Below are 24,617 nucleotides of genomic sequence, written 5' to 3' on the forward strand. Positions count from 1 at the left end.
CCAAATACCACTTTTCAAGAACCAACTGATAAGCAACCTCTTCTGGAATACCTGCCTTGATAGATTAATTAAGAAGGGGTCATTTCCTTTTCTAAATTTCTACAACAGTTTGCTATGGTTTTGTTTTTGTTTGTTTTGTTGTGTTTTTTTTATTTATTTTGTTTCACTCTGTGGTACCTGTCACTCTTTTTTCTTGTGCTGTAATCGGTTTATTGAACATTATTTTTGCTACTGGTTTGCAAAAGACTTAAAGAATCAGTGTCTATAGCTTAGTCACGGTAATGTTGCTCCTATAATATTCTGAACAAACTAGGTTTTCGGTTTATATTCGATTATTAAATGAATGTCAATTAATTTGGAAGTCATTCCAACTCCTCTATTCCCCATGAGAGTCTATGTTTCCAGCTATCCATTAGATATTTTCATCTGAATCCTTACAAACTTGCTAAGTACAAAACCAGCTTCATTATTTTACCCTCATAAAACAGTTAACTCTAGAATTCTGCTAATGATACATTGAAAATAAATATAGGCCAGGCTCAGTGGCTCAGGCCTGTAATCCCAGCACTTTGGGAGGCTGAGGACGGTGGATCACCTGAGGTCGGGAGTTTGAGACCAGCCTGACCAACATGGAGAAACCCCATCTCTACTAAAAATACAAAATCAGCCGGGCGTGGTGGCACATCCCAGCTACTCAGGAGGCTGAGGAAGGACAGTCGCTTGAACCTGGGAGGTGGAGGTTGTGGTGAGCTGAGATCGTGCCATTGCACTCCAGCCTAGGCAACAAGAGCGAAACTCCATCTCAAAAGAAAAGAGAAGAGAGAAGAGAAGAGAAGAGAAGAGAAGAGAAGAGAAGAGAAGAGAAGAGAAGAGAAGAGAAGAGAAGAGAAGAGAGACGAGGAGAGGAGAGGAGAGGAGAGGAGAGGAGAGGAGAGGAGAGGAGAGGAGAGAAGAGAAGAGAAGAGACGAGACGAGACGAGAAGAGAAGAGAAGAGAAGAGAAGAGAAGAGAAGAGAAGAGAAGAGAAGAGAAGAGGAATAAATATAGTAAAGCGTGTGAATTTTGAAGCCAGGCTACTTGGACATGATCCAGTTTGATCCAGTTATTCACTAGCGGGGTGACTTTTGGCAAGTGACGTAACATCTCTGAGGCTCTACTTCCTCTCTGTAAAATGGAGAAAATACAGCATCTATATAAAGGGGTTATTATGAGGATTAAATAAGATACTACAAACAAAGAGTAAAGCCTTGCCCATAGTTAGTCTTTATCAAAGATTAGCTAGATTAGCTATCATTTGTCTCCTTCCAGTCATCAAAACTCAAAGCCTCTTTTTTGTCACCTGCACATACCAACTTTGCTAACTCTTGAAGATTGTCTGCCCAGCATATTTACAGAAATCACTTCCCAACATCATTACCCTAGTGTGGGCTCCCTGTTATTACTCATAGGGTAAGAGATCAACCTAATAAGTCTTTGTCACCTCAACCCTGTCCTTTCCATGCCAACCTATGTTAAGACGGTCATGTTAACCCTATTAAGGCTTTGATCAAATTATCCTTCACCCAAATCCTGGTATGGTTCCCTATTTCCTTCTGAGACAAAGTTTTTCAAATAAACATTTTAGAAAATTATCCTAACCTGTATGTCAAGTCTTAGCTCCTCATACTATACTATACCTACCTTTCTATCAAGATTTTCTCTTTTCTATATCCTGAAACTGCCCCTTGTAACTTACATTGTTTCCTCTATATGGCTTACCCTTCATGCTGTCATATTCACCTGCTAAAAGTCCAGTCTTTCTTTCAAAAACAAGCTCAGAAAATCTTTTGGGACAGCTAAGTCGATTCTCTCAACACAATGTGATCTATTCCTCTTCAAACAATCATAATCATTCTCATCTCCCTTCACCTCTTTTATGGAAGTCTGATTGTATTTTAGCTGTCACCATACCTGTCTTATCACCTACAGCTAATTGTATATAACTTGAGTACAGAAATCTTGATCTACTCATTTTCATACCCTTTATAAGTTCTTCCACAGTTCCTGCCTGAAACCTAGCAGGTGCTAAATTAATATGTATCGGACAACAAGAAACTTCAGAGACCAGTATATCAGGAACTAACTCTACAAAGTTATTCTCTACTTCTTATATTTCTATTTCTATTTCTTTCAAGTTTGAGTATAGGTTAGTTTGGTCTAATGAATGTCTGCTCTTTGAAAATAAATTCTGAATCCATATGAGTACCAATATATTTAAATTCGGACACTCACCAACATGCATTCCAATCCCACAAACAGAAGTGTGTTTTGTTAAAATTTCATGAACTACTAAATACAGTGAATCTCTAGTGTTATGAAAGGACTTTGCCTAGAGAAGTCTAATGCTTGGAGAAGCAACTGAATGAGAAAGGACATAGAACAGTTTTGTAGTCTTTACTGTACCACCTGATTTTCCTTCTTATCTTATAATAAGCTGTATAAATAGCTGTAAGCAAATGAAAGTACATTTAAATATTTCAAAATTCAGTTTGTGCACCAAACACTTCACTGAGTAGTTCCTGGCATCGACTTCATGTGCTCACCAAGACACATTAAGAAATCTGACACATTAAGAAATGTTTTGGAGGCAGTTAAATCCCCATATATGTATAACTTTGTAAGTGCATTGTCCTATGAAGTATTCTCTGAATGTCACAGTGACTGAGAAATCTTTCAGTTATGAAAGTAAAATCGATACCTGACTGATTCTTTGCTGGTGCTCAAGAAATGCACTTTATTCAAATCATCATAGTTATTCACTTTTTCCCCTATAATATTGTTTAAAAAACTTTAGGGTTCTACTTCTTAGCTATCACTGCGATGCAATTTGAATTAATGAAAGCCAAGAAATAATACTGTTTTCCTGTTTCTCTGGAGTACATATACACGATCTGGTAACGTGACCTACGGTTGCCAATAAACTCTACTATTGCAATAATTGCAAGTTGCAATTATTCAGCTATAAAGATACTAAATAAAAGTGGCACTACTGATAATAGCAAAAATTAGAAATAAATGTCCAACAATAAGAAATCAATAGACAACTTTTCTAGGACAACTAGTACAACATATAGTGAAATTCTATGAAGTCAATAAATATGATGTAGCAGAATATACAGTGCTATAAAAAAGTATATAATTTATTAGAAAATGAAACTGAAAGTTATTTAATAATAAACGTACAAATCCATGTTTGCAGGTGCATGTCTATGTGTGTATGTTTGCGTGTGCATGTCTGTGTGTGTGAGTGAGCATGTCTGAGTGTGCATGTGTGTCTGTGTCCAGAAGTAAACACATTAAAAATGCTGATAACTTATTTTCTTCTTTTTGCTTGTTTATATTTTCTAAAATGTCTACAATGAACATATATCTTAATAGGAAAGATAATGCCAAGAAATCCTAATTTAACATCCTTTTCTCTTTTCCTGGACTTTTTCCAATTTATTTCTCCACTTAATCCCTAGCCTCACCCTAGAGTCTACCTCCTCTCCTGAAACCCACAGGAGCCAGTAGAAATTTGGTCACTTTCATCATGACCACCTATACTTCAAATAATTCATATATGAATAATGACATATGAACTCTGAAGGAACATAAAGAACAAAGATAGGTTTATAGTTTTAAGATTTCCGTGGGATGAAACTGTATTATTCACATCCATTAAATAGAGTTTGAATGATTCACAGCCAATTTTATTTTTATAATTGTAATGAAACAGCTGGGATTAGAGTCTATTCGTGGACTCATAAGAAATTTGCACCCCACCTACTAAAATTAGTTTCTGCATCCAAAATTCTGACTTGAACATCTGACTGTGAACAAAACAGGCATCATCGCTCAATGCCAAGAAATTGAGGAAGGAGACTTTAAGCATGTCACTTTCTCACAGAATTATTTTCTCATTGTGCTTACTTCCCTTTAACTTCATTCATAAGCAGCCCCTTAATATGACTCTTTTGTAGCAAAGTTGTTTCCAAAGAATGGACTTTCTTACACGAGGTAAGTTCAAAGAATATAATTTTTGAAGCTTTCAGACTGTATGTGTGACAGGTGCTTATAACTTATGGATTCTCAGCCACCCCGCTGGAAATCATATTTAAGAATTTGTAGTTCATATATATACACACATATATATCTCTCTCTTTGGACATCAGCCTCATTACGTCTAAAATATAAGATTTTTGTCTTAAAGTTGCCTCGGGTATCAATTTATAGATCTGAATGCTTAAGGTTTTAGAGGAAATTTACTTCACTCTAGATTTGCTTGATGCTGCAATTGTAAAGAGATTTGAGAAACTGCATACTTCAAACTATAATCTTCCAAAGCAGGAAACTGTGTATGAGGCTTGAGTGACTCACCCAGGGTCACGCAGCTAGTTAGTCACCAAGTGAGTCTAGAACACAAAGCCTCCTTTCCTCCAATCCAGAGCACTTTCCACTACATCACAAGGGAAGAGCAAAAAGAAAACATAACATCTAATTTTACCAGAAAATAAAATACAGGCAGGCCTGAACCACAGCCAGAGTTAAATGTGGAGCTTACCTACCTCCAAACCCAACTGGAACCTCAAACGTTAGTATCTATTTTAGACTCTTCAAAAATATTTAAATCACATGTGAATTTGTGGAAAGCTGTGATTTTCAAAACTCAAAAACACCCAGTAGTCATACAGCGTAAAGTTATGACAGTGTATTAACTGGATAGTAAATTTGTAGACCGTAGACTGTCCATCCAGACAATTTACACTTTAAAAACATCCAACTTTCGGCTGGCTTCTGTGGCTCATGCCTGTAATAACAGTACTTTGGCAGGCTGAGGCGGGTGGATCATGAGGCCAGGAGATCGAGACCATCCTGACTAACACGGTGAAACTCCGTCTCTACTAAAAATACGAAAAATTAGCTGGGTATGGTGGCGGGCGCCTGTAGTCCCAGCTACTCGGGAGGCTGAGGCAGGAGAATGGCGTGAACCCGGGAGGCGGAGCTTGCAGTGAGCCGAGATGGCGCCACTGCACTCCAGCCTGGGCGACAGAGCCAGACTCCATCTCAAAAAAATAAAATAAAATAAAATCCAACTTTCTTAGAATGAGTTTGTAAGTCAGGCAAAGAGGACAGATTTGTATTACCAGGGAACTTTTGGGTAGCCAATTTCTGACATGGAGATTTAGATAAATCAAATATGTGCATCTCCTAAAATATAGCCAGCACTGCCTTCAATTATACCACGCTTTTAAAAACAAATATACTTCTAAAATGTAACAAGTAAAGTTTTTTTCATTGTTCAATGTACAAAAGAGGTTGTTTCAAAAGTTCCACACTGAGTCTTTTTTTAAAAATAGCAAATAATTATTTTTAAGTAAAGTGAATGTATCTTTCCAATGTAGTGTTGGTACATTTTTAGATTCCATATAGAAGAGTGGCTTAACCTGTTTGTCTTAAACATTCAGAAATAACATCATACATATTTTTATGAATGTATGGTTAAGAGTGGTCTGAGAATCTGTATTTTTAGCATATAGGTAGCACAAATGCAATGTTAATTCAGAAAGTATTCTTGCTCCTGCTCCTTCAAATTTTCATAAAAAATAGTAATAATATTCTATAGTTAGCAACAATATATTGCATATTTCAAAATGGCTAGAAGAGAGGACTTAAAATGTTACCAGCACATTGAAATTTTGATAAATACTTAAGATAATGGATACCCCAAATACCCTGACTTAACCATTACTTACTCCATGTTTGCAAAACTACCCACGTATACCTCACAAATGTATGAAATATTAGGCATCAATAACAGAAAAAAAGAATATTCTGACATTCTGACAACTTTATCAAAGAAAAATACTTAACAATCAATATGCATTTAATATATTTCAGCAACAAATAAAAACAAAGATAATTAAATGCCATTATTTTAAAGAAAAGAGAAATCAATTCTTTTCTCTTGTACTCTCTCAAAGCCCATGCCATGACCCACACATCCAACAAACATCTGGGGAAGGCGAAAACTTCAAAACTGGTTTGACAAACTGTGAAGGGTAGCAGGAGCATCATCCACGGAGGCAAAGCAAAAGCAGAGAAAAGAGAGAAATTATTCCCCCGAGAAAGGTAAAGCCTGAGTAGACTGTTTTCAGTTAAAACCCTTGACTCAACTCTGCTTAAGAAAATGAGTTCTTCTTGCAAATCAATTTCTCTAAAGAATAAACTACACTGCATATGCAATATAAGGTAAGATTATTATACTATTTACCTTGTATCGAGCATGTACTGTATTCTATATATGTGATAGAATTGCCACTTGCTTTTCTCCTAATTTTTTGCATCTAAAATAAGACAATTTATGAGTTAGAAGTTAATCCTTAAATATTTCTAGGATATTATTCCCATGCATTTTTTAAGAGCCAACTTATTTAATAGCTTAAAAATTACCCTTTTAGCTAACAGTGACTTGGACATTAAATACCTTTTGTTATAAATCATGTACTTTCTCATTTAAATAACTGGAAATATACTACACGAAATTATCCCAAAAAGATGATAAAGCAACAGAATAATATGTACAAGGAGGTCCTTCAAAATGTTCTTTATAATTAAAAATTGGAAGTAGCCTAAATATTCATTAATAGGGAATGCCTTAAACATACTAGGATGTCACTATTCCATGGTATACTGAAGCACAAAAATGAACACTGTGGGATGCATTCATTGATGAGAAAAGATGACCCCAATACACTGAAAAATTAAAAAAGAGAATTATAAAACAGTGAGGTACATAATCCTATACTTGAATATAGGATTTATGAGTGGTTTTCATCTTCTTTACAGTGTATTGTATTATCCAACTCTTTTGCAATAGGCATGTATCACTTATATAATTTCAAAAAGCTATTTTTTTGTTTCGTACATACACACATAAAAATGTGTATGCTTAGATGAAACAAATTAATTCTGAAATTGTAGACAGTGACCCAAGTATTTATTAGCAAACCATATTGAGCAATAGTTATGAGCAGGGACTCTAGAATTGTCAGAGCTAGAATTTAATCTTTGCCATTATGAGCAGTGTGATCTAGGCAAAACACTTAATGTCCAAGCCTCAGTTTACTCATTTAAATGATGGGGATAATAACAGTTTTAACCTCAAAGAGTTCTGGTGAAGATGAAAGGAATCCATCCACTAATAAATTAATGGAAAGGCAGTAAGCTTAACCCTAGAAACTGAATGCTAAATAACTTGACAACCAGTTATAAATATCCCTCTATTTTAATCAAATATTTTTTGTAATGCTTTCCTATACAATTATTTTAAAGTAGTTTCACCAGATTTTTTTTCTCATTAAGAATTTGAATTTGATAGCTACATATAGGTATTCTTGTGTTACCCAATGTATATAGCTACAATCAGAAAGTTAATTCCCCGAAATTTTATGTGCTTTGTCTACCAATACTTTTTTTATGACTGAGCATCAGTCTTGTATAAAAATTTTAACTAAATGTAGCACTACAGGCAAATGCAATTCAATAAATCATGTTGCAGGGACCTTATCACTTCCTTCACACAAAGTATTGTTTTAACCAGAAATCTATTTTAAAAATCTTTTCCATTCTGTACCTAAATTCTCATAAAAGTATGATTCATAATCACTACCTTTTTAATGTTAGCAATTTTATAAAGTGTATTTTGCCTTTAAAAATAGATATCTATACTGTATATACTTAGCATTTTCTGGTTATTCATGATGTTACACATATATAAATTTCCATGGTAGAAAATGGGTTATCCTTTTCCTAATTAATATGTCCAAAGGAATTCTTCAAAATTAGGAAACTATATTTTTCAAAAGAGGCAATTTAACATATAAAATTACAAGTGAGAGGGAGGCATTTAATCATTCTGAGATGAACAATGATGCCAAACGCTCAATTTATCACAAGTGTGCTACTGTCAGAAAAACAAAACAAAACTAAGATTCCTCTGCTTCACTCCTAATCAGATATAAAGTTGTGTTCCAGACTTCCTTGCATTTGTAAATTATAGTTCATAACGAAAATCTGTAAATAGTATTGCTTCTCCAAAAGGAAAAAGTGTCTTCAAATATCAATGAAACAATTTGCTTTTCCTTAAACTAATAACACAACCAGATACAGTAGTACTTAGCTTGCCAAGCTTTCTTGAGTTAACAGGCAGAGCAGTCTACTAATCAATGCCTTTGCCTATAAACACTTAAGGGAAGTTTTTGAGCAGAATCTAAGGGAAGGGAGTATGTGTGTGTGTGTGTGTGTGTGTGTGTGTGTGTGTGTGTGTGTGTGTGTGTGTGTGTGTGTGTGTGTGTGTATGACAATGGAGACAATATTTTCCTTTTTGGTGAGAACAACAAAATCCACAAAAATCCAAAATATAACTTTGTTGTGGCATTTTAGGTATTAATGGACCGTAAAATGAACCCATCAGACTGGGCTCTGCCAGAAAATTACCAGATTCACATCAACACTACATATCTCATTTTTGAATCATTCTGGCCCTATGCTCCTGAAACTTGGGCCACCTTCTGTATACTCTTCACTTCCAACATCTAAGAATGCTCAACAATGGGTTCTTTGGGGGCCCTGTTATCTCCTGACTCATGCAGTCCATGGAAAAGAGAAGCCAAGCGAAAGATAGTTATACAGGAAATAATGAACAAATACTGTGCTAAAGGATAACATTTCACAGTGGCTGCAAACCTACAGTTCAATTCACTAAGATACATCTGCTTCACCTGCTTTAGAAACCTGGGCCAGCAGAACTATGCCAGACCTCACAGTCTAGGTTACAAAAACGTTGTTGTTGTTGTTTTTCAAGTGTTGTTAATGTGGGTGGGAGTGTAAACTAGGGCAGCCACTATGGAGAACAGTACGGAGACTCCTCAAAAAACCGCAAACAGAACTATATACATGATCCAGCAATCCCTCTACTGAGTAGTTTTCCAAAGAAAAGGAAATTAGTATATCAAAGAGATACCTGTCCTCCATGTTCACTGCAGCACTATTCACAATAATCAAGATATGGAATCAGCCTCGGTGTCCAACGACAGATAAATGAATAAACAAAATGAGGTAAATACATACAATGGAATATATTCAGCCACAAAAAAGCATGAAATTCTGTCATTTGCAGCAATGTGAACAGAACAGGCGAACATTATTTTAAGTGAAATAAGCCTGGAATAGAAAGTTAAACACTGCATGTTCTCACTTATATGTGGAAGCTAAAAAAAAAAAAAGAGTTGATCTCGTAGAAACCAAAAACAGAACAAAGATAAGAGAATAGGAAGGGTAGAGGAAAGGGAGAATAGGGAGAGATTTGTTGAAGGATATGAAGTTACAGCTAGACGGGAGGAGTAAGTTTGAGTGTTCTGTAGCACTGTAGGATGCCTGTAGTTAACAGTACCATATTATGTAGTTTCAAATAGCTGGAATAGTGAATGTCCCTAATACAAAGAAATTACAAATGTTGAGGTGATGGATATGGAAATTACCCTAATCTTTCCACCACACATTATATGTTTCACAACAGCACTACGTTCCCCATAATATGTACAATTATTGTGTGTGCATTAAAAAAAGAAAGTGCTTTAAAAAATGTGTGGGCTAATGAAGTAGACTTATAGAAAAAAAATTAGATTACTTGAAAACCTCATTAATCAAACTAATAAAACCAAACTTCTATACCTATGGAATTGGTTTTAGTTGTTTTCTACTATCAAAGATGGTATATAAATGTAAAAGATGAATAATCAATAAATAAGAAAAAACTACTTAAATTTTACATGGTAAAACAGAATTGTCATGTTCGGTGTTACACATAATGAATTTGATACGTGGATTGTATTTTTTAAATCTCAACTGAAACATATTTGAATTTAAATCATATATTTTTCAAATAGATGTCAACAGAAATACATCTATATAGCACAGAAGCACAGACATGTGCAAGGATTCTTCATCTCTGCATATAGTCAATAATTTTTAATTATTTATTTTACTCTCAGGCAAAGAAAATATCAACTGCTACCTAAAGAGAAACTACCAACAGGGCCTAAAGTCACGGCTTCATAACCAGTGTTTAGAGAGGTATATACTTCCCATTTTTCCTGATATAGTCTGATCTCTTTGGTACTTTATGCACGAGTAAAAAGTTCCAATCGGGTGAGAAAACAGTTACGTACATAAACATTATGTTAAGTCAGTGCCACCTCTATGATAACTGGAATTTTGCTTTCATTTTAATTAAATATGAAGCAAAACAATTAATATCACTTTTCACTTCAGACCATCTTTAGTTAAAAAAAAAAAAGCTCCTGCAGTCTTCTGTCAGTGGTTGTAAAGGCATTCAACATTGTCACTTGTTTAAACGTCTGTTTGGCTGCCAACGGACTGTCCCCAAAAGAACATTTTTGCATCTCAATAGTCTGTCCGGTATCAACAATCTTTAAACTATAAATTTAACGCTGCTGAAGAAAAGGGGAAATAACATTCGCATTGTACTGTCCCGGTATCACACTTACAAAATGAACAAATAATCAGACTATTTCCACTTATCTAGCACTCTGCATCTGAGGATCTCAAATGGCCTGACAAACGTTAATTAACTAAGCTGCACAACACTCCTGTGAGGGTGGCAGGCAGTATGATCCTCTCCAAGCGACAGATGAACGGAGATCCCGGGAGGCCCTTCCTTTGAAAGTCAGTGGCTCAAGCTGGAACTCAACTTCCAGAACTTGGAACTCAACTCCCCAGGCCCATGGTTGAGCATCTCTGCTGAAGCCAAGCAGCACAAAATGTAGATGTTACAACTGATAGACTTTCCTAAATAAATTTAAACTGGAAACCAAGATCAATCTCAAGGAGATTTATCTTTCCTCTAGGTGCAAGAAAAAAGTGCTCTAATAACTACAGCATTTGAACCTACGAAAGAATCTGAGCTATAAGTTATCTAGAACATTCCGTTTTGGCAAATAACATGGAAGAATTTACCTGAATGTTGATTTGCCATAAGCTCACCCTAAAGATTAACCCAATAAGCTTAACTGTACTTCTGTATTTTATTAACAAATGAAAAACTATACGATATGGTTAATTTTTTTGTGAAATTTAATGATCAATTTTTGGATCCTTATTCATATAGTTATCAGATAAAAAGCCAACTTTTCTGCAATGGAATATTCAATCTAAAAATTCCATTACAAAAATAAAATCCAGAATTTCTTATTCAGGAAACAATAAGATTAATACAGTTGCAGCTGCATAAGTTTATTTAAAATATAAAAACCTTTGTGTAGATGTGCATCATAACAAAAAACTTGTCAGAAAAGTAGACAACTTTACATGAATGCTGACTATACTACACTACTTAGTTTAAAATGGTTAAGAAACATCTATTGGAATATATAAAATAATTTACTTATCCTTTTAACACAGGTAATTTTAAACATGCTAACCTCTTCACAGACCTAAACCTTAAATCTAAAAAACACTGAGTTTTCAAAATATTATTAGTAAATGTTGGTGACCACTTTCAGGAGGTGATTCATGTTTTATAAGATCTATTCTAGAAATGTTAAGATAATAAATTAAAGTTGTCATATAAGCTTAGACTATTTGTAGCAAAGATTCTAAAGGCCTTAATACTTCTTCCTACTAATACAAGAAAATACTCAAAAATTTTGTACAAATATTGTGTGATTAATATGCAACATAAAGCCTAGTTTTCCTAGAGTAATTTATAAGATCAAGTTTATGGCAATGTGCCTTTTGTCATACTCAAAGCACAGTAGTCAACAAAGAGGCACATGCAACTTAAAATTTTTATATCAAGATCAACTTCATACTAATAACAAGGGAAAAATATAGACATTCACTAAATAAAAATACACATAAATGATATCATATTGAACACAAAACTTAAGCCAAACACTGACCCTGCCTAGGCCAAAAAAAGGAGAAAACCAGTAATGTTAATGAAGAGAACATTTCGAAATTTTAGCTCTTCTTGTGATTCTTATATTTCCTTCCTCACTTTGAGGAGTACAGCAAACTTTCATTGCTAAAACCAGTAAAAAAAAAAAAAAGTTATCAGAAAGACTAATATGCTGAAAGTAACATTTAATTATGTGCTTTGTAACACAATCCTAACTACATTCAGCCTTTTATTTTAAAATGTTAAATATTTACCAGCATAGTATTGAACTATATTAAATCAACATTTTCTGTTGTGCAAGTTTTCCATACTTAATTCATGATATCACTCTGCATAGTATTTTTAAACGGTTAAGTTTTACTTTAGTATTAGAAACTGGATATATAAATGTATTAATACACTTGTTCTATTAATGCTGTGTTGAATAAACTATTTAATTTAAAAGGTACTTTTTAAATCTAATAGTTTACATTCCTTAAAATGCTTACAATTTCCAAATAATTGTAGTTACTTTCGAGTTCTATTTTATTGTTTAAAATATATAAATATGCATTCTGTAAGCATATTTATATACTACTGTAATTTTTGTTCAAAACATGTAAATTATATTTGTCTATTTCTATGGTGTATTTTAAATTATTACAGGACATCTTCACTAATAACTATGCCTCTGCAACTACAAACTTCAAGTACTTTTTTTTTCCCTTTAGTAAGCATGACCTCAAAATTCTGCTTTTTTTTTTTTCTACCACTGGCAGGGTAATGAATTGGAGGTATGTATTCGCTGTGATAATTTGAGAATACCAATACCACCAAAGTAGAATTTGTGTCGAATTCACAATCAGAATGGGCTGTTTCTTAATTCTGTTAGGTGTCTTAAAAAGCACATCATCTAAGATATGTACACACTGAAAATTCCATATACAGCTAATAACCTAAATGTTGCACTATAAATTAAATTGGCTGCCCTTCCTATTCCAAATATCCAATAAAATTGGTGATTTCCAAAAGCATTATTCAAATATAAAATGTGAATCTTAAAAGATTTAAATTTTATTACAACCACAGAATGATTCAATGCTCTTCCTTTTATATATGCATATGTATGTATATGTATATATTAACGTAATTTTATCAGATCTCTGAAATTTAGTAGATTACAGCCTTTGAAGATAATAAATCATAGGGTTGGAATTTGGCTATTATTGTAGAACACAGCTAAGGAGTCTCTTGTTGAAGGTTTCCTACTTCAGCAGCTAATGTGGAGGAACTGAAAAGGCGGTTAAAATGATGCAACAGAACTTGAAATCAGGGATTTAAGGAAGTGGAGGAATTGAGAAAAACAATTTTTTAGAAAAGTATTATCATCTCCATCTTGCTGAAAAAATGCAACCACTACACTCAGGTTTTTTATACCATTGCTTAATAAATTGTCATTTCAAAGTCTTAGACTATATAAACAATGGCAGAAAAGGTAATATTCCAGAAACAGTCAAAACAATATGGCGTCAAATGAAGATGTCATGGATGAAAACAACTTTAAGTGGAAAAAGGAAGGAAAGAGGTTCCAGTGATATAGATATAAGGCCCCCAAATATACCATACTCTCAAAATGCAGTATGAATGTAATAAAACATAGGACATTTCATTTCTGCCTTATAGCCAGAAGCCGTAAGTCACTTGAGGCCAGAGGAGTAATGGCATGCTGAGAAAACAACAAATATTGACAATTATAAAAATGCAGCTCCATGTATATTCACTGGAAGGGAGTTCCCTAAATTGAACCCCCTCTTGAAAGGCACAGAAACTGTTTCTCTTTTTTCTGGAAGTTACTCATAATAAACTTACTTCTTCCCTCCAGGAAGGATTCTTTGTTTCTCTCTGTACAGGGGGCATCTCCTCTTCTGTATTCAAGCCCTTCTCTTAGCTCCAGGGCATGACTACAGATGGGAAAGGTAACAGCTTTTATAATTAACTGTGCACCTCTAAGGGGAGTTTTTCAACTCTGCTAGAGAATACTGAGAAGCACAGATAGGCTTCCGAGAATCTGCGGGAAATGAGAGCAGAGCACCCAAGCAGACATTGGTAAGAGCAATTTTTCTTCCCAGTATATAACCAGAGAGAACTGACTGGTCTGTGACCTGCAGGTCAAAGCACCGGGCTAATGGAACTCTATTTCCTAACTGGATCTTTTGTAAATGTTAGCTAGTTTCTGATCCTGCCTTCTATGCACGAACAAAGCTTCAAACTCATCCAGAAAAGCTCAAAACTTTCAGAGTTAAGGTAAAATGTCCAAGAGGTGGTGTGTCAGGCATTGAGCAACTACCACTTATTGGGAGCTCATGAATTTTCAAAAATCTAAATTTTTTTTAACAACGCTGAGTCTACAGAGTATGAAGAGAGCAATCGAGGATCTTACCTTACTCAGAGGTTTTGTTTTCTTTATCCACACGGAACTAGGTCTTTCCCCCTAAAAGATCCTGTTCATATCAAATGCATGGCACTCTTCTTTGGCCGCTTTGCACGCTATTCACATTTAGGCTTTTCTCATTTTTCCCCCTCTTGTTGGCAACTCGACAACAGCGAGCATTGTCATTTGTACATAATTATATCGTGGGTTTTAAAAAACACTGTATTTTTGTATAAACATCTCATCAAGGACATTACATTCTTAGTGATTTAAATCTCTTCTGACTTCCTTATTAACCATATACTGTCATAGCAGCCTAAAATGTAAAAGCCATTTAGTTATTTCAATGTAACAGATGTACATCCTTCTGGGATTCTAAACCTCCCTTCTCCAAATATGGCCTTGTTGTTTTGCATAGTCACCAGGAATGATTAACCAACACTCAATCTGAGCTAAGAGCAAAGACAAACAAGTGACTGCCTAACACTGTATCAAGTAAGTGCACAGCACACACAAACACACATGAGCTACTTGCTGCCACTTTGGCCTTAGGAGTCTAAATCCCCAGATTGAGACAGATCATTAAGTCTCACTTCACACACAACACAATCCCATATAGAAAGAATGTGTGTTCCTCCTTTTGCCCTTCAAAACAAATGAATTATTTAAAAATGAAACCTTCCTACCCGTAACAGGGACTGGGATTCATCCTTGGGCTTGTTTTCTCCCGATGCAGGATACTGCTGGGGGAGGGCCCCAGATTTCTCTCCGCCAGCTGGCACCCCCTGCAGGAATCCCTTGGTTTCCACAGCCAAGCCATAAATAGGTCGCGCCAGATGGGCAGCTTCCACATTGGGGCTATCCCTTAGAGTCTTTGTCTGCTCTTGGGTGCCGGACACAGGCGTCAGCAGCCCCAGGCTTGCTTGGGTGTATGACGGACTCCCCCGCAGGATGTCTGCCCCTCTCCAAGTCACGCTGCGAAGGTCATCACTGGAACTCTCGGTCCAAACTTTCTCTTTGAGCCCGTCCTTCTCCTCCAGCTTCTCTCTCTTCACCACACTCTCAGAAACTGGCTCTCCCATTTTAGAGTCTGGAGTGAGCAGATTGTAGACCTTGAAGTCAATTTTGGGCTCCTCCTTGATGGTGGATATGGCATGACCGTCCTCTTCGCCGTTGGCTGTAGTGATGTCCTGTTCCTGGCAGTGAACAGTGTTGAAGTGCTCCAGTAGTGACTGAGTATCGGCAGCTGTAAAACTGCACTGACGGCATTTGTAGCAGCTGTGTGCTCTCCTGGAGAAGAAGAAAACAGTTATTGCAAAGACAGCGTTCTGGAGGGTTGTTTTGTTTTTAATAGCCTTTAAGCACCTGAATTTTCTACCTATTCATGCAATGTAGTAGATAGAAAGAACTACAATATTCTTAACACCCAAAAACTGGAAGGTAATTAACTGGCATTTTCAGTTCTATATAAAGTTCCCTTGTTATATTAGCAGTAATAGCCATAACACAGACACACACACAGACACACACACACCATGCACGCACGCACGCACACTGCTCGTGCTTGGGCGCATCCATTCCAGGTGATTAGCATTAAAACTGGTTAGTTTGCATTATTATTAAATGCCCCACTCTGCTCATTTTACCTTGAGAGATGCATTTTACCCTGATGGATAATCATTAATTATATTATTTAACTCACTATTCTTATGTTTTCACACCTGATTTCAAATGCCCTTTTCACTTTCTGTTATTTAAACTAAATTGAGGATTTTTCCCCCCTGTAGATACACTTCAATTTCTAATGCTGAAGTGCTTTGTACAGCTTTTCAATATATTAAAAGGAACTAAATTTAAATATAAAATAATAAATCATTATCAAATTATAAAATGATTTGAAAAAAGAAATAAAGTGTTATTTTCGGTCATCAAATTTAAATCCATTTAGTGAATAAAATATTGCTGACTGATCTAAACTCTAGAAAATAAGATGTACATATAACGCATGATTTTTCTCGAAACAAAGTCTATTCATCTATGAGAACATATACACATTCAAGAAATTGACTGTCTGTTGAGTGTCAAACATCTTAATAGAGACTTTACAAATATATTCACTAAAAGGGTGTGTGTGTGTGTTTTCTTTTTAAATGGCATAAAACAAGACGATTTTATTATCACATCCCCTACCATCTTCTGCTGTTAAAGAGAGAACAGTAACTGCTCTATTAGGACAAATATTTGATTAACAAAGAAGAACAGAAGTACTGCACTGTAAAAAGCATACCCAAAAGATACACAAGTGATGTGGAATAAGGTATATTTTGTTTAACTATAAAAGCTGTGTATGGCTTTCTAAATAAATATCGGGGAAACACTTTCTACTTCCCTGATATAACTTGCTATGAATTACCAACTTAAAGTAACAAAATAAATTTTGCGAGATATTACTTAAAGCTGTAAGATACAAGTTATGTACTCATATATGTAATTTTTGATAATCATCAAAATATTTCTTTGCCAGGCACTGGGTACACATTGGTGAATAAAAGATAGAAAGTCTTTGCCCACCTGGTGCTTAGAGTCTAGTCAGGAGTGACTAGACAGGAAGTTTCACGTGACTATAAGTCTGTAAGGACAAAGTGTGACAGGTACTAAGAATGAAATGGATGGTAATTGGTGTCAAGGGCTGCGTAGGTAATTAGGAAGGACTTTCTGAGGGAGATATACGAAATCAAAGGGTGAAAAGAAGCTATCCTTGGAGGATGAGGAAGGGGAAAGGAAGCCACATTCTAGCAAGTCTGAGACACTGAAAAGAGGACATTGTGGTTTTAGAGGAATAAACGAGAGGAAGAATGTCAATTGACAAGCTTGAAGGGTTATCTAGAGCTCTGTAGGTCATGGTAGGGATAGGGGATCTCTTCAAAGGTAAAGGAAGGCAATCAGCTGGGGAGTAGGTGCTCAGCTGCATGTTTTAATTACTCTGGGGCTGTCATGTTTATCAATAACTTCATTTCTTTATAAGACAGGTCAGATGGCTGAAATTCCAAAAGAATGTTCCTATTTTATGGAAGCAAAATTCAAAGGTATAAAACATGTAACAAAATCTCAAGTATTTGTTGAGAGTGCTTAATGTAGCACACAAGAGCTTACATTTTGTCGAGTAAATATGGATATTTACTTTTTACAGAAAATTGTTTCCAATCTTTTCTCCTATTTTTTTCATTAAGTAGTAAAGATAAATACAACAAATGAAAAACAATGGGAGGATGAATTGACCATAAAAGCACAATAGTAATATTAATTTTCTCAAGTGGAAATAGTCTAACCTTTAATGTGAAGATGGTTATGACCAAGAGAAACAATCTTGCCACCAATGTCAAGGCCAGAAAATTCAAAAACAGGACTAAGAATACAAAAGACAATAGACAATACCTAAAATCTAGGACCTAGAACCTCTGTGGATCTCATCTAAAACAGCTTCTTATCAAAACCACACTCTAGCCAGGGACCGGTGGCTCACGCCTGTAATCCCAGCACTTTGGGAGGCAGAGGCGGGCAGATCACCTGAGGTCAGAAGTTCGAGACCAGCCTGACCAACACTGTGAAATCCCATCTCTAATAAAAATACAAAAACTAGCTGGGTGTGGTGGAGGGGGCCTGTAATCCCAGCTACTTGGGAGGCTGAGGGAGGAGAATTACTTGAACCTGGGAGGCGGAGGTTGCAGTGAGCCGAGATCGTGACACTGCGCTTCAACCTGGGTGATAGAGCAAGACTCCATCTCAAACAAAACAGAAACAACAAAAAAACCACACACATTCTAGTTTAACCTAATGGGAGATAAACACATAAATCCAAAATTACCCTACTGAATATATTCTACACAATATATTGAGTCATGGAAATTAAAACAACAACAAAAACTTCTGAAAGCACTTAGCAAACCATGATTAATTTTCACCCCGAGATGGTTAGAATGGACTCACTGTCTACTTTAGCATATTTGTGGTTCCTTGACATGGTGAGATCTCTGCTTGAAATCTCTAAGGAGATCCATGCCTATAAATTAAGACTATAAATTACCACTGACACTTCTACCAAAACTGGTAAATCCAGTGACAAAATAGCAAAGGATTATAGTGATTCTGTTTCAAGATATTAAGACTGTAAATACCAGGATGACAAGAAGGAGAAAGGATCAACATATATGAAAAGAAATACAAAATTCTTGTGGACCACACAGCAAAATTATTTTCAAACAGTAGTCTCTTAGTTCTTACTGGTGAAACAACCAACCACATGGAAGAGTGTAGACTCTTAAGGAGAATGCTTAAGCTTCAAACTTTGGCTCTGTATTCTACAATGTAAGTAACTTTGAATAATTTACTGAACCTGTCTCAGTTTCCTCATCTGCAAAATGAAAATAAAGTTGTCTCTTGATAGGGTTCTTGTGCATATTAAGTAAGTAAATGAGAGTTAATCAGTATAAATCCTAAAATTAAATAAAGCCCCTCTGTTCCCTGTGAATCCACATTCTGTACTGTTTCTCCAAGAGTTTAAACATACAAACTGATGATTTGGTATCATTCTTTGCCATTCCCCCATGTACCTCAACCACTACAAAAAATATATATGTATTTTTAAAACCAAGCGTATGTCCTAGAAGATCCTTTGCTTTAGGACATGGCCCGGTAGAATATAGTCTATGCTTTTCTGCTTCATCTGGCACCATTCAATGACACGAAAGAATGAGCAGTTTAGCCTTTCACTGCTTGATTGTCAAGCTTTACTCTTTTTTCATTAATAGCAGTCAGAGCCAGTATCTTCAAATTCTAAATAACAAAGACAGTAAGGGCATTACCTGTGTTTTATTAAAACCTTGGGAGGTAAGGATGTTTTATGAATGTATTCGTTAAAAGTTGTTTAGAACATGGCATATCTAGGAATATACCTAAGTAATTAAGATTATGTTGCTTCAATATCTACTAATTCTGAATAAAGATGAAGGGGTAGGGGTCGATTAAAAATATTTCTAGATTGCAGAATCAGTAGATATTGAAGTTACATCATCTTCATCTATTATTTAACTAGTACTTCCTCCCAAATATACAAGGTCCTAGGTCCCTGCCCAAAACATGAGTTCATTACAGGGTATCACACCCTGAGACAAGGTGTCTGAGTCTTCTAGGTTTTCTAGTTTGAAGTTCCTGTCCCAAAGGAAAACTCCCTGACTCCTGGCATGTCTCAGCAGGAGCTGCTCTGATCTGCCCGGAGAGGACCTCGTGAACCAACCGACCTAGGCAAAACTGCCCATGGTACAGGTGCTGGAGAGCTGTAGGAACACAGAGAAGAGTGGGGATAGGTATAAAGTACAAAGGAAACAGAAAGTGCAGGGGTAAGTTTTCCGTGAGAACCAGGTTTTATGTCGAAAAGGAAAACACATTTTAACAGGAAGGATATTACAAGGTTGTAAAAACAAGCTCAATTCACACTTCTTTTGAAAGTTCAAAGCACTCATGTCTACAGGTTCTCACGTTCCACTGAAGTATATGGCCCATTTCACAGATAGTAAAATGCAGAAAGAGTGCCTTACCCATTTCATCTATATCAAGCCAAGAACACAGGGTTTCAGACTCCCAGAACAACGTTTTATTTTTCTATTTTCCACTGCCTACCTTTCTAATTGTATATAAATGTAAACTACTGATGATACGCCAAATGAAAACACAAGGGATGGGAAAGGGCTTCTAAGAGAGAAAAAAGAAACTGACTACAGCAATGGTTTGCAAAACAGGCTGGGCAGCATTGCAACCCGAAGAGTTTCTTTCTCAGCAATAGAGATTCCAAGTCTTCCTTGTCCCACTGAACCAGAATATCCTGGGCATAATCTGAGAATCTAAATGTTTAACTTTAGCAAAGTCCTCAAATGACACCAATGCAGGGACCAGTACCCATAAACTGTATTACTAGCTACATCATGACTCTAAGCAACTTAATGAATAAACGCACAAGACATCTCCTAACTCCCAAGGCTTTAATAAAATACAGGCAATGACCTTGCAATGACCTTACTATTATTGTTATTCAGAATCTTAAGATTCTGGGTCTTACTACTATTAATGAAAAAAGAGTAAAACTTGACGTTTAAGCAGTAAACTGCTAAACTGCTCAATCTTTCAGGCTATTGAACACCACTAGGTGAAGCAGAAAAGGCAATCTGCTACAAAGTGCTCTTGAGACTTGAACAACTCCTTTCTCCTTTTATTATCAGATCTAAATGAATGACAGAAAACATATTAAAAAGACAACATTACTGTCAAAAGCCTGGAGCAATATAAACTTTTCAATAACCTACGCTAAAATCTAGACCAATGCTTCTCAAACTAATGTGTAAAAATCACCTGGGGATTTCATCCAAATTCATATTCTGATACTGGAAGACTAAGGTAGGATCTAATATTCTGTATTTCTTCATTTATTTCAAATTTTCCCAGATCCTGATAATATTCTGTATTTCTTACAAACTCCTAGATGATGCCAATGCTGTTGGTCCCCAGACCACACCTTGAGTAGCAAGAATCACGCAACTATGGTCATAAATAACTCATGAGAAGTGTGTTGGCTTGGAGTGTACTCTTAATATACCTGTTTATACTCGGCACTTTCAGAACATTCCCAAATGATTTTATTTTAAGAGACGAGGTCTCACTATGTTGCCCAGGCTGGCCTTGAACTCCTGAGCTCAAGGGATCCTCCCACCTCAGCCTCCTGAGTAGCTGGGATTCGAGGCATGCACCACCATACTCAGGTCCAAGAAGAATATTGTTATGAATGGCAACATTGTTATCATTCTTAAGTCACATACACCTTCTGAGTCAACACTCACAGCTGTATAAAATAACCTACAAGCACAAAATTGTCAGGAATAATCCCAATTCATTTTTTCTTTATCACTGTTTGGAGATTGTCTTTAAATATTCTTTAGTGCTAGGCCATTTACATATATTGCCTGCAGCAATAACAAGAAGTATATATTTCCACCCCACTTTGCAGATAAAGAAGCGGAAGCACAAACGAGTTAATTAACATAAAAATATTGAAGGCAAAATAGAATACTTTTGCTCTTATCTATGGTTACTGTTTCATGTACGTTCTTTGATAGTTAAAGCAATGGTTGTTCAGGAATCAGTACCTAAAAGATTTGAGCATATTCGCTGACATGTATTATTCTCTCAATAATAACTGACAAGATCTTCAATATAATGTCACACTTCCAAATCATAAGACTAGATTATAATAAACCCCAGTAAAAGGAAACTTTTCTCAAGAATAAAAGTTTAGTCATTGTGAAAGTACATTAATGTGGATCCTCCTCCAACCTACTAAATGCATTTTCTTTTCATCAGCATTAACATGAAAACTTCAAAGACATTCAGGAAATTTTTCCTCTATTTCTCAAGACCCAACTTAACCACCCCCTCATCCATAAAGACTTCCCAAATGATTCGATCCAAGAAGAAATCTAGTGTCTTCCTCATTACTCTAAATCCTTGTATTCCTCTTCAGTTTTTTTAATCACAGATGGTATTGATTAAAATCATATATACCTCACTTAACAGGTATATGTACTTACCCTAAGGTTGAAACCAAAGCAAAACAAATATATGCTTTGCATTAATTTAAATGCTGTATCCTCCTGCCACACTGATAACAAACACTTTCTTCATATTATCTGAGGAAAAAGATGTCGTTTTATAGATCTCCTTAGCATAAGCATAAGGTCATCATATAAAACACAGAATGCTCAGTTAAATTTAAATTTCAGATAATAAATGAATGTTTTAGTGTATGCTGCATAAAATATTTGGGACATGCTTTTATAAAATGTCACTCTGTCCCATACAATATTCGACAACGTGGAGACAAGTCAAAGAAATTTTGATTAAAGAACTACATCATGCTTTCTCTCTAGGCAAACGACATCAAGTTGCCTAAAAATATCAAATTTGTATTTAATTCAAGTGACTTAGAACCTCTGTGAAAAAATAAGTGTTATTCCGTATTCTACTTTATAGAATTTTCACGTGCCATAAAAAAGCATTTTTATCCTTCCATGTTTCAATGCACAATAGTCTTTATTCACAATAGTAGTATTTCATTCATTAGTAGAGAATATTATGAATTATTTTCATAATTCATAAAGCACTGAGGAATGCTTCAAGAAAGAAATCAGCTAAAAGATGCTACTCCTTTACTATGCTCTGATAATATTTTTATTTTTATAATAAACCAACCCACAGTGTATGTGAAGTACAGCTCTGAGGGATGCCTTGTTTTTTTCTTTTAAATGTTAACTTGAGATTTATGTCATCACTTGAAGAGCTCTTTTTACTAAATAACAGTATATTACTTTCAATATTTTTTTAAATCTTAAAGACAATCAATGAATAATTTAAACCACAGTTTTTATTCTTCAATGACTAAATGAGGCATCAAAGTAAATGAATAAATCATAAATACTAATTGATTAGACTTTCAGAGGTATTTTTTGGTTATTACAGAATCAAACAACTACAGATAAATTATCACAGAAGTGGGGAAAAGGAAGGTGATTCAAATACTTAAGTTTAAATGTAGTTCAAGTAGGTCTGAAATCTAACAAAGTTAGTCATTTTTGTAATATATGCATTGTTGGCATAAATGTCTACAACAAGTGGCATGTGGCATTACTGCCGCTGTAAAATGATAAAATGAAAAATGAGAAAAGAGTGGCAGGAACAAAGACAAAAACAGAATTACAGATGGATTATTAGGTCAATCCTTGAGAACTGTAAAATAGTTAAAAGAGGAGAAACAGTCTACAGAACATAATCCAAGAGAAATTGAAATTCTGGATGAAAATAATTATGTTGTTTACTCATCCTGCATTTTTAAGTTGAAATAATCGGATTAGGATTTGCTCAGTAATAGTAACTGGCTTTTGGGGAGATGCAATGAAGTGCTTATATCTTCAAGTGGTAGAAAAAATACTACTAACACCATACCTTAAAAATCAAACTTAGGATTCCCTTTCAAAAGGTAAACGTTCCCTACAAAATGTTCATATAGAAAGACAAGTCTTTCTACAAAACAGAAAGTAAATAAGGAACAGCAAATTATTTACACAAATGAAAATGGAATTGAAACTGTGACTCAAATGTATCTTATTCCAAGACTTGATAACTGTTCTTGCATAATATTCAGAAGCATTAATTCTGAAATTTCTAATAAATAATGTATACAAATAAAGGTAATGTCTTTGGGAGGTTTTGTTTGCTTGTTTGTTTTTTGGTGAACTGTAATATCCTGGGTAACTTTTTGACTCACAATAGGTATTTTCTAATTGAACTATCATGCTTATTTCAAGGTATTACAAGCAACTGATTTATTAGGTTTTTTTTTTTTAAATATGACACATAACATGTACTAATTTAAATGTAACCATGAAGGCCCTCACCCTTTTAGAAATTCTGTATTAACACACTGTATACTTGGAATTTTCAGATACGTTGATAATTAAATGATTATCATAAAAATCCCTTCTTCAGAATCAGCAAAGTACGCAGTCCATATTTTTCACGGAGCTTTTGTGAGATAGAGACTGAGCAGGACCTAAATTAATTTGACCACCTACTGCAACCAATGTCAACTCTTTCAGTCTGACTTTACCTATCTTATGTCTGAAAGTTGAAGCACTGTTCAAAAATTTTAAAATGCATTTGTAAATCTCCTAACACACAGAGTCTTGTCATTGCATACACTACCAAAATATGTGTGCGGTTTTCCGCATTTTAGCCAACAATGAACATTTTAATATTTGTACTAGACAATAATTATATTACTGAGTCTGTAGCAGTTCTTTAATAGTAAGTTCTTTAACAGCGAGATTGATCATTGTTTCATATATTTAATCTACATGGGCAGTGATGAGAATTGATGCATCATTTTTTATTTTAAAGTTGTACAATGTATGTTAGTGACATACAAATAAATACACACACACATATTCACTGACATCTAAGTTTGCAAACAAATTAAAAACTGAACTCATTACAGAATCATAGAATGTGATTTTACATAAATTGAGATCTATTTGTGTGGAGAGAGGAAGAGATTCTATATAGATATGATTCATATAGATTCATATAGATATGATTAATATAGAT

At 35.1% G+C, this 24,617-nt stretch overlaps 1 protein-coding gene across 4 annotated transcripts in view; it reads right to left on the reverse strand.

Moving 5' to 3' along the window:
- TRPS1 (transcriptional repressor GATA binding 1) overlaps positions 1 to 24,617 on the reverse strand; it is a 258,490-nt gene that overhangs the window by 161,390 nt on the left and 72,483 nt on the right. For all 4 annotated transcript variants that reach the window (XM_015145904.3, XM_015145903.3, XM_015145902.3 and 1 more), the window contains one exon: positions 15,098 to 15,701. In XM_015145904.3, coding sequence (XP_015001390.3) covers positions 15,098 to 15,701 — 604 coding nt within the window. The remainder of the gene's footprint in view (positions 1 to 15,097; positions 15,702 to 24,617) is intronic.

Source organism: Macaca mulatta, chromosome 8, assembly GCF_049350105.2.
Source record: "Macaca mulatta isolate MMU2019108-1 chromosome 8, T2T-MMU8v2.0, whole genome shotgun sequence".
NCBI lineage: Eukaryota > Metazoa > Chordata > Mammalia > Primates > Cercopithecidae > Macaca > Macaca mulatta.